Genomic DNA, 11,880 nt, shown 5'->3' on the forward strand with positions numbered 1-11,880 from the left:
TTAACAACTGATTAATAAGTTGGTTTCCGAGTATACAATTTGGATTCTGGGACCAGTGCTTAAAAAATAGAAACGTTGGGCTCCTGAGCAGGAATGTGGAGTACCTTAAGGGCTGTGGGGATGCAAGATGGCAGAGGCTGGCTAAACCCACCACACAAATGATAGCACTGGAAGAACTGGGAGTGAGAGGAGCAGTCTGGTGCAAGCACACCTCGAGGAGAGGAGCAGCCCAACACTGACACTTGGGGGAACTGGAAGCTGGGGAGTGGAATCCAGCTCAATTGTGTGCATGTTCTATGGGGAGGCGGGGAACCCAGGGACAATAGGTCCACACCAGGAACTAGTAAAACAATCTGCAAGGAGCTTTGCAAATCTAATCAGACCTTAAACTGAAAAGGAAAAGGGAGCAAGAAAATTGTTCAAATATATAAACTAGTCAGAAAAAAGCTACAGGGAAGAAAGCAGAGCAGCAGATAAACAGCCAGTAATTCACAGGAAATGCAAGAAAGGTGTCAGCAATTAAACTATGGCCTCAGATATCTACCATTAATTGACAAATTGTTGGTAACCAGCAATGTCAACTAAAAATCTTAATACAAAGAAGCAAATTTTACCTCAAAGGGATTATTGGAATATTGGAGGACAGGATACAGGACTAGTCTGTGACAGTGAATTGCATCTATCTTATTCAAAAAGGATATAAAGGATAGAGATGAGGGTGAGGAATGGAAGAGCAGTGTATATTAAGAAGGTATATTTTGTGAAAAAATCCAGGAACCAGTGATAAGGGGAAACATAGTGGAGAGTATTTGGGTAAATTAAAAAGGGTACATGAAATGGAACTGATATTGTTATTGGGTACACTATAGACCACTTACACTGAAAGAGGACACAGATAAGGAGTCTGGAAACAGATCCCATGCCTGGCTCAGAGGCATAACAAAGAAGTGATAGGTGCCTTCAATTACTTGGATATCTGCTAAAGTTCTCTCTTTGACAAAAACAGAACAGCTACTCATTTCTTCATTCACTTTAATTACAAATTCAACCTTCAAAAGGTAAAGGACCCAGCAAGAACAACTTCCATTCTGGCCTTAATTCTCCCAGGAGGAACTGGTTCCTATGGTGGAAACCAAGGGAATCCTGGGGGAGAAGTGAAGATTCTGTCTTAGAATTTGTAGTAAATGAGAGGAAAAAAAGACACTTCAGATTTTGTAGATTTCAAAGGGTTCAAGAGAAAGGATAAGCAGGCTGGTTTGGCCTAATGTAATATCAAAGAAGTCAGCCACAGAAAGGATGAGAAACTTTTAAGAACAAAATTCTTAGGAAAAAGACAAGGGGGGGAAAAAAAAGGAAGTTGTCCATACAGATCATACCAATGTGGTTTTGCTAAGAATTTTTTCACCAAATTAAAAAAAAAAAGGCAGAAACAGAAAATGGAAGCAAAGGTATTCAAGAGAGGATGAATACAAATCATCACCACCCAGTGTCTCTCACTGGTTAAAGCTAGTAGGGAAAACTAAATAGCTTGGTTTTTTTTTTTAACATCAGTGAAAGAAAAGAGGATGTGCAAAGAAAGGATGAGACCACTACTTGAGTGTGTAGAATGATGATGACAGATAATGATTAGAAGGCAGAACTGATCAACTCATAATTTGTGCCCATTTTTGCTCCAAGGAGAATGATCTTTGGGAAGATCATCAGGAAAGAACAAAAACTGTTCCAAGGAAAGAAGGCTCCCAGTGAGAGAACACTTTCACTCCTTGAGGAGTTTGAGCCACTAGTTCTGGAACAAACTCTAGCCCACAGTCCTGAAGCAACTGATGGATGGATGTTATTGCTGAGCCACTGTAGGTGAAATCTGAAAAACTGTGGAGAGTGGGATGTGATGCTGAGGCCCATTTCACTTTTATCTATCTCTCTAGCACCTGGCACAGTGCTGACATTATGGAGAGGCTTTTTAACAAATGCTTATTGATGGAATGACTAGAGGAGAGAAAATGTAGAAGGCTCTACAAACTACTGACTAAGGTAGACATTAATTTTTGGCAAAATTCTAAAATAGCTTATTGAAAGGATAGTTAGTGGACTTACAGAAAAGGAATTTATGATCCCAAAAATCTTGCCTGGCTCCATCCACATCAAGGATGCCATGCTAATCTAACTTCCTTTTTTCATGTGGTCTTGTAAATCAGGGGAATGCTATGCCCAGATTTTCAGCAAAGCCTTGGCCAAAGTCTTTCATGTTACACAGATTGATAACTACATGAAAGGCTCAATAGACCTCACAATATTCATGAACAGGTTGGATGTCATCAAAGATCTCTAGTGTAATGTTTGGTCCTATTCTTGTTGATGTCTTTATCAAGAGCTTGGATTAAGGCAACAATGGCATGCCCGTCAAATATGCAAAAGACAAACACAGGAGGGATAATTATCATTAGATTACAGAGTCCTGTCCTCTGGACAGGATCCAAAAATACCTGAACAAACAAAACTGTTAGGCTGGCCACAATATAATGGAATTTAATAGGGACAAATGTAAAAACCTACATGAGTTAAAAAAATAGCCTAAGTACACAGTGGAGGAGACATGGCTAGAAAGTAGTTGATCTACAAAATATGTGGGAAAGTCTAGTCAAAGTTAACAGTGTGATATGGCTGGCCAAAAAGCTAACAGCATTTTAGGCTACATCAGGAAAGAAGAGCCCCCACATTACAGGACTAAGGAGGTGGTGGTGTCACTGGGCTTGGGCTTGGCTACACACCCTTAGGGATGCTACATTTTGGTATGGACATTGATCAGCTGGAAAGTGTCCAGAGGATGATGACCAGAATGAGGAAGCCTTGGAGACCATACCATATGAAGCTTAGATGAAGGAATCGAGGCCATTTAGGTTGAAAAAAGAAGATTTGGGGAAGACATGACAGATGCTTTAAGATAGCTGAAGAATTGTCATGGAGGAGGGATTAGATATGTTCTCTTTTGCCATAGAGGGCAGTAAGAGAAGCAATGAGTGGAAGTTAAAAAAAAAGTAGAGTTAGAATTACTTTAAGAAACAACTTTCTAAAAAATCAGAGAAAAAATATAAGTGGAATGGACTATCTTGTGAAATAAGTATTTATCAGGACAGTTCTCAGCTATAAAATTTTAATAGAGGTTTCTTATTCAACTCTGCATTGTTAGATGCCTTTTGAGATTCTGTGAGGCAGGAAGAGAATGGTAAGATTACAGTGTCAGGAGGTATCAGGAAGGACATTAATTGTTGTAATAACAGTAAAAAGCCACACATTTTGGTAGTATTTTCAAGGTGACAAACCCCCTTTTATCCAACAAACCCTGTGAAGGAGGTCATAATGTTAAGGATGGAAAAAAGGGCATTGGATTTAATAATAAAGTTATTATTGATCTTGGAAAAGGCTTTTTTGAAGGCAGGGAGTAAAGAAACAGAAACAGTATGCATAGGCTCCTGTTTGTAGACTTCTGAACACTGGTGGGAAGTTTGATATAGGATAATATCTTAAAGGAGTCAAAAGGAAGGTTTTTTGGTTTGTATTTAGTATTAGAGAAGACCTAAACATGTTTGTATACCAAGGGGAAGAACTGAGTAGATAGATAGGGAGCAAATGAAGATCCTTGAGAAAGGATTGCTGATGAAGCTAAGTCACAGAGGGACAGGATCTGAGCACTGAGCATCAAAAACCCCAACAAATTTACCTTTAAAGCTGCGCTTTCTGAGTTGGGATTCAAGTCTTGCAACAAAGCTTCATTCCTCAGTTCAGCCTTCAATCTGCAAACCTCAGCTTCAGCCTGTCTCAGGGACTTCTGGAGAGCTAGCTTTTCTCGATTCCAAATTTCTTTCTCAGAAGCTATCACAGCCTCAATGTTAGTACCACGATTGAATGAATGTCGAGAAGACTGTAGAGAGAACAAATCTATTAGCTTATTTTTACACTGTTGTTCATATTAGATAGCTTTTCGTTAAGTGAGTTTTTATCTCTAATTCTCTCCCCCTTCCTCTCCTTTGTCTTCCCCATCACCCTTGATATGGTAAACACTCTCACATGTGAAATCATGTAAAACATTTTTCTTGCATTAATCCTTTTGTGGATGGAAACTCCAATGGAAAAACAAATTTTTTAAAATGAAAAAAGTTTGCTTTGGTCCAGATTCAGACTCTACCAGTTCTTTTTCTCTGGAAGCAGATGACATTTTTTATCATGAGTCCTTTGAGATAGTTTTGGTTTACTGTATTGCTGGGAATGGCTGTTAATCACAGTAATTCATTACATAGTATTCTTCTCACTGTGTACAATGTTCTACTGGTTCTGCTTATTTCAGTCAGCTTCAGTTCATGTTAAGTCTTTCCAGGTTTTTCTGAGTTCTTCCTATCTGCTATTTCTTATAGCACAATAGCATTTCATTTCAATCATATACTATAGCTTATTCAGCCTTTCCCCAATTGAAGAGTATTCCCTCACTTTCCAATTCTTTGCCCCCCCAAAAGAGCTGCTTTAAATATTTTTGCATTTATAGGTCCTTCCTCTTTTTATTTTTTATCTCTCTGGAATATAAATGTTGTAATGGTATTATGGGGTCATAAGATATGTACAATTTTTTAGTCCTTTGGGCATAGGTCCAAACTGCTCTCCAGAATGACTGAGTTCATATCTCCCTCAACAGTACATTCATATCTCAACTTTCTCATATTCTATCCAAGTTTTATCATTTTCCTTTTCTGTTCTGATACCCAATCTGATAGGTGTTGGGAGGTACTTCAGAGTTGTTTTAATTTGCATTTCTCTAATTAATAGTGATTTAGAGCATTTTGAAGCATAACTATAGAAAGCTTTAATTACTCTCAGAACTACCTGCATCCTTCATGCATTTTCCTTCTTGGTATAGTGCCTTAATAAAATACTGCTTTTAGAAGGTCAATTTTTGATATCTTGCTCTGCCTTCAAATATCTTCTTGATTGGAGTTGAGGTGTCTCTTGCATAAATTTCTTCTACAGGCATTTTGTCCAATTCAACTGCTGTTTCTGCCTTTGCTCTTTTCTGTCTCATTTCGACTTTCTCCACAAGCACTTCTGGCATTAGGAAATTAGAACTCAAATGAGGCATCTCTATCTTAGAAAACAGGTTGTTATAGAAAACTGTTATCTTTGTAGATCTTGCCTTCTGTTGGTTATGCATGTTCTTTTTCATCTTTTTCATCCTTGGGATTACTCTGCTTAGTTGGATCCCTTGTCAAGCTTTATTTAAACTGGTTCTACTTTTTGCTGTTTATATACATCTCATAGTTATCTCAAATGATTTTCTAAATCTTAGGAGGTTTGTTAGCATGTACTATTAAAGTCAGGTTGACTTTTTAGTCTTATCTGCTTAAAACATTACTGTTTAAATGAACATTTTATGTTAGTTTTCTTTACTGTTTTCATTAAAAAAAAAAAAAAGAATTTCCAGATATCTATAAGATGCTTTGTTCAGGAGCTTCATTTTTTTCCTTATGTGCAAAACAATTATATTGTTGGCCCTTTATTTCAAAGAGCACCAATAGCAACACGGGGTGATGTCTTGACTTTTTCCATGAATTGTATCTAAGTGAAGCAGCATTGCACAAACTCATCAGCTTCATTCTCTCTTCTAGTTATTGAAGTCCAGTGGTAAGGCAGAAGTCAGGAGAATTGGTGATGGCAGGAGATGACCTTGGCAATATCTTTCATGTCTGACCAAGCTCTAAAGTGCTCCACAGCACCTGCTTCAGCTGTGTTCATGGCCATTAGTATACAATGTCCTCATTTGACCATCCTGCCAGAAGTCTGCACATGCCTGGGGCAGACACCTGTCAACTCCCTGATGATTTCATCAGGGCACAGCTGCTGTGCCTGCTACATTTCTTGGAGCCACAGGTGAGATCTGGGTTCAGGTAGACCCCAGAGGGAAATGAGCATCCCAAGAGGGCTTGGCAAGCCCTTCCCCTAGAGCATTAGATGACGTACACTAAGGAGGAGGCTAGCTGCTGGCCTAGGTGCCAGGCACCAGAGGGAGCACCAGGAACACAAATACAAGCTGAAAGAAAGAGAATCCCTGTCCTCAAGGAATTTATGTTTTCCTGGGAGGAGATGAGGCATCAGGGGAAGATGATGAGAGGAGAGTCCAGTAGAGAGAAGGCAGCAGCATGTGCAGCCACAGCTGGCCTGCGCCTCATCCTCATGATGGCAGCTCCCAGCCACACAACTCTGACATACTGGACGGTACAGAGAGTGGGCCCATCGGAAAATCCCCACTGATGAAATCACTCAAAACTCAAAACACCAAACTACCACCTCTGCCTAAATGATGTAAGAGGAAGGCAAAGACGCTTAACATGCCATCAGAAAGCACGACTTAGAGTGTTTCTAAATAAATAGACACTGATAAAGGACATACATAGTCTCCACGAGGTCCTGTCTGCCGAAACCACCTGATCTCCTCCTCCAGCTTCATCACCACATTTCTCAAATCATTCTTTTCCTCAGTCAGCTGGCTGATATGTCCTGTTAGCTCAGCATTTTGTCTTAGTAATCTTTCTGTCAATGAGCTACAAGAAAGGCCTGGTGATACTAAAGTGGCCTAGAAAGGAAAAAAAATGACATGAAATCAGATCAACAAAATTTTAAAATAGTAACAAAAATATATTTGATCATATTCTTGGGAGGAGTTTAATGTCTTACTGCAATACACACACACACACACACATGGATGAAGAGAACTGCCCATAATTATTCCTGGTCATGAAAAAGAGAGAACACTAGTTTCTTTCATAATTATTTCAAACCAAACTTTTAAAGTGATTCAGTAATAAATAACAAAATAAATTACTTTGAATTTCACCTTCTTCCTCTTCCCATGCTCACAAATCTCCAAATGCTATCCCCTAGCAGGATAGCAAGGGATGAGAAGCAAAGATTTAAGTGGCAAAGCAAGGTTATCCTGCAAATTTTTGCTGTCCTGTTAGAAGAAACCTTGAGAGGTAATATATATATATATGTATATATATATATATATGTATAAAACATCAAAAGATAAAAGTGCTCAGGGATGTACATTGCTACTTTCAGAGGATCCCTAAATTTCTTGACAAAACTAAATTCTATGTATTTTGTAAATGGCTAAAAAATTTCTCACCTCCCCTTGCTGGGATAATCCAGTAAACTTTTGTAATTGTAAAAGAATGTGATCAATATTTTTCTGGACCCAAATAAGATCTTCATCATCTGCTGCTTCAAACTGTAACCTATAATGAAACAAGCAAATTCATGGTTTAATTCTGTAGACTGGAGTGTTAAACTGTAAATATGACAACCAAAACAAACTCTTCTTCACATAATACTCCCTTCTCAAGCTTTCTCTCTAAGCTGAAGCCTTACATAATGTGTTTTTAGTTATACTACATTTCTAAAAGCCTAATATAAGTCATATTATTAAAGTAGAGTTTGTTGAAAAAAAAAAAGGTCATTTTGGATGAGTAAAAAATACTTCACAATTCAAATATGACAATGTAAAATGGTGAATTTTATATTGTTGGATCTTAATAAGCAATAGTATCTGACTTTTTTGAGTTTAAAAATTCTTGGAAAAGTCAAGATTTTATCTAACCTGCTAGAGGCTTTGTGAGCCAGCTGTTGTAGTTTTGATGATATGATCTGCAGTTTTTGTCTAATGGTCTCTGGTTTGTGAATATCCTCAATTGTTCCATCCCCATTCATCTCAATCAGTGGGGGATAACTTGATTCTTTTTCCTCAGTTCCTTCAATTTTCTGCTGGAGGACCCAATTTCTTGTTCGATCACTGCATGAATCCCATGTGGTTGGCTGAAAATTTGGATGAAAAGACCAAGAAGATAATTCATTACTGTATATAACTTAAGTTTTCTTCTTAAGTAAATGCTAAAGGAGTTTCCCATCATTTTAAATAAACTTCTAATTAAGAATTTAAGTAGTTTGGCTACAGTGGCCTTCACTATTTTCAGATATTATCCAGCATTTAATAAAAAAAAATTTATGCCCATAGAACTACTTAAATATTCCCTTCAAAATATAGTTACAAAAAACTGAGAAATTATACCTCATTGAGATTCTGATATGATATTCTTCCTGTTTCAATTTTTTCTTCCTTCTCCTGTTCTTGCTTCTGAAGCTCCTGTATAATTTCTTGTGATCTCTTCCTTTCAAGTTCTAGTTTATAAATTTGTTGCCTTTTCTCTTCTAGCTGCCAATGGAGATCTTCCAATTTTGACTGTAGCTCATGGATCTTTTTTAGTCCCTCAGTGTTGGCTTGTTGTTCTGTGAGCAATGTCTTCCTATGCATTTGCCTGTCTTTTTCTGTCTGCTGTCTCATTTGCAAAAAGTCCAGCTTATATTTTTCAATTGCACTAACCAACTCCACTATGCGGTTGTGTTTTTCATACAATTGTTTTTGCAGTTCTTTGAGAACGTCCTCATTTGATGTGGATACCTTATCCTGCTCATGGTCATCATGAGCCTGGAGCTGAGCATGTAATTCTCTTTCCCTTTCAAGGGTCTCTTGCATTTCCAGGACTCGAACTTTCTCTGATTCAAGTAGTCCCTGAAGCTCTGACTTTTGGCTTCTTTCTTCAGATATCTGAGCATCATACAGAGTTCCCTGGGCCACTATTTTCTGTTGCAAATCACTCAGGAGCTGTTTTTGTTGTTCTAAAAGTTGATTTAATTGAACATTCCTTTGTTTCTGACCTTCTAATGAATATTTTAGATCCTTGTACATAACAAAAAAAAGTGAAGGAACATGATATTATTATTATTAATCAATTTCTACTAGTAACACATCTTTTCTTAGGATATTGTGATCAGTGTTCATCCTGATATCACAATAACTAGAAATCAAAGGTAAAAATGAACTCCATAGACTAAGAAATAATTTTTCAAAGTCAAAGAATATAAGTTAAGAACACAAACAGGATAAAATTCTTTTAAGAACATTATTTCTATCCCTCTAAAGAGGAAGAAACATGAGATGGATATGAATATCTATTCAACTCCTCCAAAATGGAATGGAAAAACATTTATTGAATGCTTATGTGCAAAGTACTGGGAATACAAACAGAAAAGTGAGAGTCCTTGCTCTCAATGAGCTTACCTTCTGAGTGGGAGAGGGAACACATAAAGAAGGGTTCAGCTGTAGGGCGGATGGCAGGCCTCAGTGGTTCTTTGGCCACAGTGGTAGAGCTAGTGTTTAGGGGTCTTTTGGTAATTAGGGTTGTAGGGAAGGAGAAATCCTAGTGGCTAGGGCTTGGGGTAGCACCTCTGGGAGATGGTCTCATGCCAGTCCAATTAGCTCTGCCATTCCAGTGTTATGTGATGGTCTCTCACACATTTCTAGATTACCATGCTAGAATTTTGTTTGTATTATTGAAATAATTTTCACTTGTTGGTTTTTCATTTGAGTCTGACTCTTTGTGACCCCATTTAGGATTTTCTTGGGTAAAGATACTAGAATGGATCATTTTACAAACAAGGAAAGTAAGGCCAACAAGGTTAAGTGACTTGCCCAGGGTTACACAACTAATTAAGTGTCTGAGGCCAGATTTGAACTCAGGAAGATGAGCCTTCCTGACTTTAGGCCTGGCACTCTATCCACTGTGCCACTTAGCTGCCCCCAAATAATTTTCATATCCTTTTTTTAGTGACAGATGTAAATGAATATACTAAAACTATTTTAGTATATCAAGGTAATATATTTCCTATGATCAGATTGGACATGATGAACAGGGTGGATAACTTTTAATCAGTATGAGTGTAATTAGGGTCAGATTCCACTCAGCCATCTGTTTCATATCATCTATGATGTAACTTTATTCAAGAATGATGAACTGTTACATGAATGACCTACCTAATATATTTTATTTTTCGATGGTATGCAGTTTAGATAAAATAATAATGTAAATCAACATATTGGATGGTTGTCTAATCTGTTATTTCTCACAAAGATAGTCTTAAATGGCATGTTCCAAAAAATGAAATTCCAAACTTAAAAAAAAGAGAAAGTTTTCTCAACCATTCAAGAAAAATATATAATGACTACAACAATGTAAAAGATCACAAAAAACCCCAAAATAACTGTTGTAGAATTATAAAGAACAAGATGGTTTAAAAGACAAGATATAAGAGACTCCCACTCCACTATTTTGTAGAAGCAGAAAGTCAACTGTTGAACTTTGCACATATTTTCAGATTTTTTCAATGTATTAATCAGTTATAATGATTTCCCCCCCTTTTTTTTTTCTCCTTAGAAAATACTATTTGCTATGTGAAATGGTTCTCAGTGAGGGAAGGAGATACTGGGTGAATATATCATAAAGTATAAAGGAAAACAAAACCCAAACTATATCAATAAAAATTTATTTTTAAAATGTCTTCTATTATTCAGGGTCATTTAAAGACAAAAGTGGTCATACCTCAAGTTCTTCTCTTTCCCTTTCTTCGTTACGTTCCAATTTGGCTTTTTCCTTTTCCAAAGCCCACTGAAGCTCTCTTGTTTTTTTCTGTTCATTAGCTAATGTATCATTTAATAAATGAACTTTATCTGTTTTTTCTTTAACCTCCATCCTAAACAAGAGACAGAAATGACCTTCTAAAAGCAGTATTTTATTAAGGCACTATACCAAGAAGGAAAATGCATCCTTCATGGAAAAGCTGCATATTAGCTTGGGGCCTGTTACAAAAGCTAAACTGTGCCCCATTTAATGCCTGAATCCTATGAGAGATCCCTGAAATTTAATTACTTGTGGTTCATTTTAGGGGTGTCCCATGTGACTCCCTTTCATACTCTAATGGTTAGCTTAGGGTCCTAGATGGGATTGCTTCCTCATGACAACCCAGCTGTCATGGCATCTCTCTGCTCTCTTCTGCTGTCTTCCCTAGCTGGAATGTCTTCCCTCCTCAGAGCTGCCTCATACTGCAACAGCCCTCCTTGGAAGCCCAGTTTAAGTGTCATCTCCTGAATGAGGCCTTTCCTGGTCTCCCCCATGATCCCTGTGCTCTTTTCTCTTTGAACAGATCTCATACTGAAGTACATGTATAACAGCTGTTTCTCCTGATAGGCAAGAAACTCTTTATGGGGAGGAACCACTTGATGTGTGTCTCTGGCTCCTAGAACCATGTCTGGTGCGTAGCAAACAATGAACACATACTTATTACAATGGAAGTTAACCTCTTCCAGGAGCAACACTGGTAAACTACTGTCAAGTTATCATTTATTAAATTAGGTAACATGATGTTTAAAAAAAGTTTACGCTTCTATAATTAAAAGTGCAATTTACTGAAGCTGCAAATACATTTTTTCCCCTGATCATGGCAATATCTTTTCCTGCCACTGTTCAAAATAATACATGAATATGGGATCCAAACGTTGCTAACAGTTATAAAAATTTCTATCCTTTATATAAAATACCTTTTTAAAAGGTACATGTTGACTGCAAAGGAAAGTAATGAATGTTGGAGGGGATGTGCCAAAATTGGGACATTAATGCACTGCTGGTGGAATTGTGAATTGATCCAACCATTCTGGATGGCAATTTGGAATTATGCTCAAAGATCTCTAAAAGAATGCCTGCCCTTTGATCCAGCCATACCATTGCTGTGTTTGTACCCCAAAGAGATCAAAAGGAAAAAGAACTGTACAAAAATATTTATAGCCACTCTCTTTATGGTGGCAAAAAACTGGAAAGTGAGGGGATGCCCTTCAATTGGGGAATGGCTGAACAAATTGTGGTATCTGTTGGTAATGGAATACTATTGTGCTATAAGGAATAATAAACTGGAGGAATTCCATGTGAACTGGAATGACCTCCAGGAAGT

General features: G+C 37.5%; 1 protein-coding gene across 1 annotated transcript in view; it reads right to left on the reverse strand.

Moving 5' to 3' along the window:
* Positions 1-11,880, reverse strand: part of AKAP9 (A-kinase anchoring protein 9) — a 189,301-nt gene that overhangs the window by 5,774 nt on the left and 171,647 nt on the right. Inside the window, exons 41-46 of the mRNA XM_044678911.1 lie at positions 10,479-10,629; positions 8,111-8,779; positions 7,643-7,857; positions 7,172-7,280; positions 6,434-6,616; positions 3,719-3,919 (exon numbers count right to left, since the gene is read on the reverse strand). Coding sequence (XP_044534846.1) covers positions 3,719-3,919; positions 6,434-6,616; positions 7,172-7,280; positions 7,643-7,857; positions 8,111-8,779; positions 10,479-10,629 — 1,528 coding nt within the window. The remainder of the gene's footprint in view (positions 1-3,718; positions 3,920-6,433; positions 6,617-7,171; positions 7,281-7,642; positions 7,858-8,110; positions 8,780-10,478; positions 10,630-11,880) is intronic.

This window comes from Gracilinanus agilis, chromosome 5, assembly GCF_016433145.1.
Source record: "Gracilinanus agilis isolate LMUSP501 chromosome 5, AgileGrace, whole genome shotgun sequence".
In the NCBI taxonomy this organism is placed as follows: Eukaryota; Metazoa; Chordata; class Mammalia; order Didelphimorphia; family Didelphidae; genus Gracilinanus; species Gracilinanus agilis.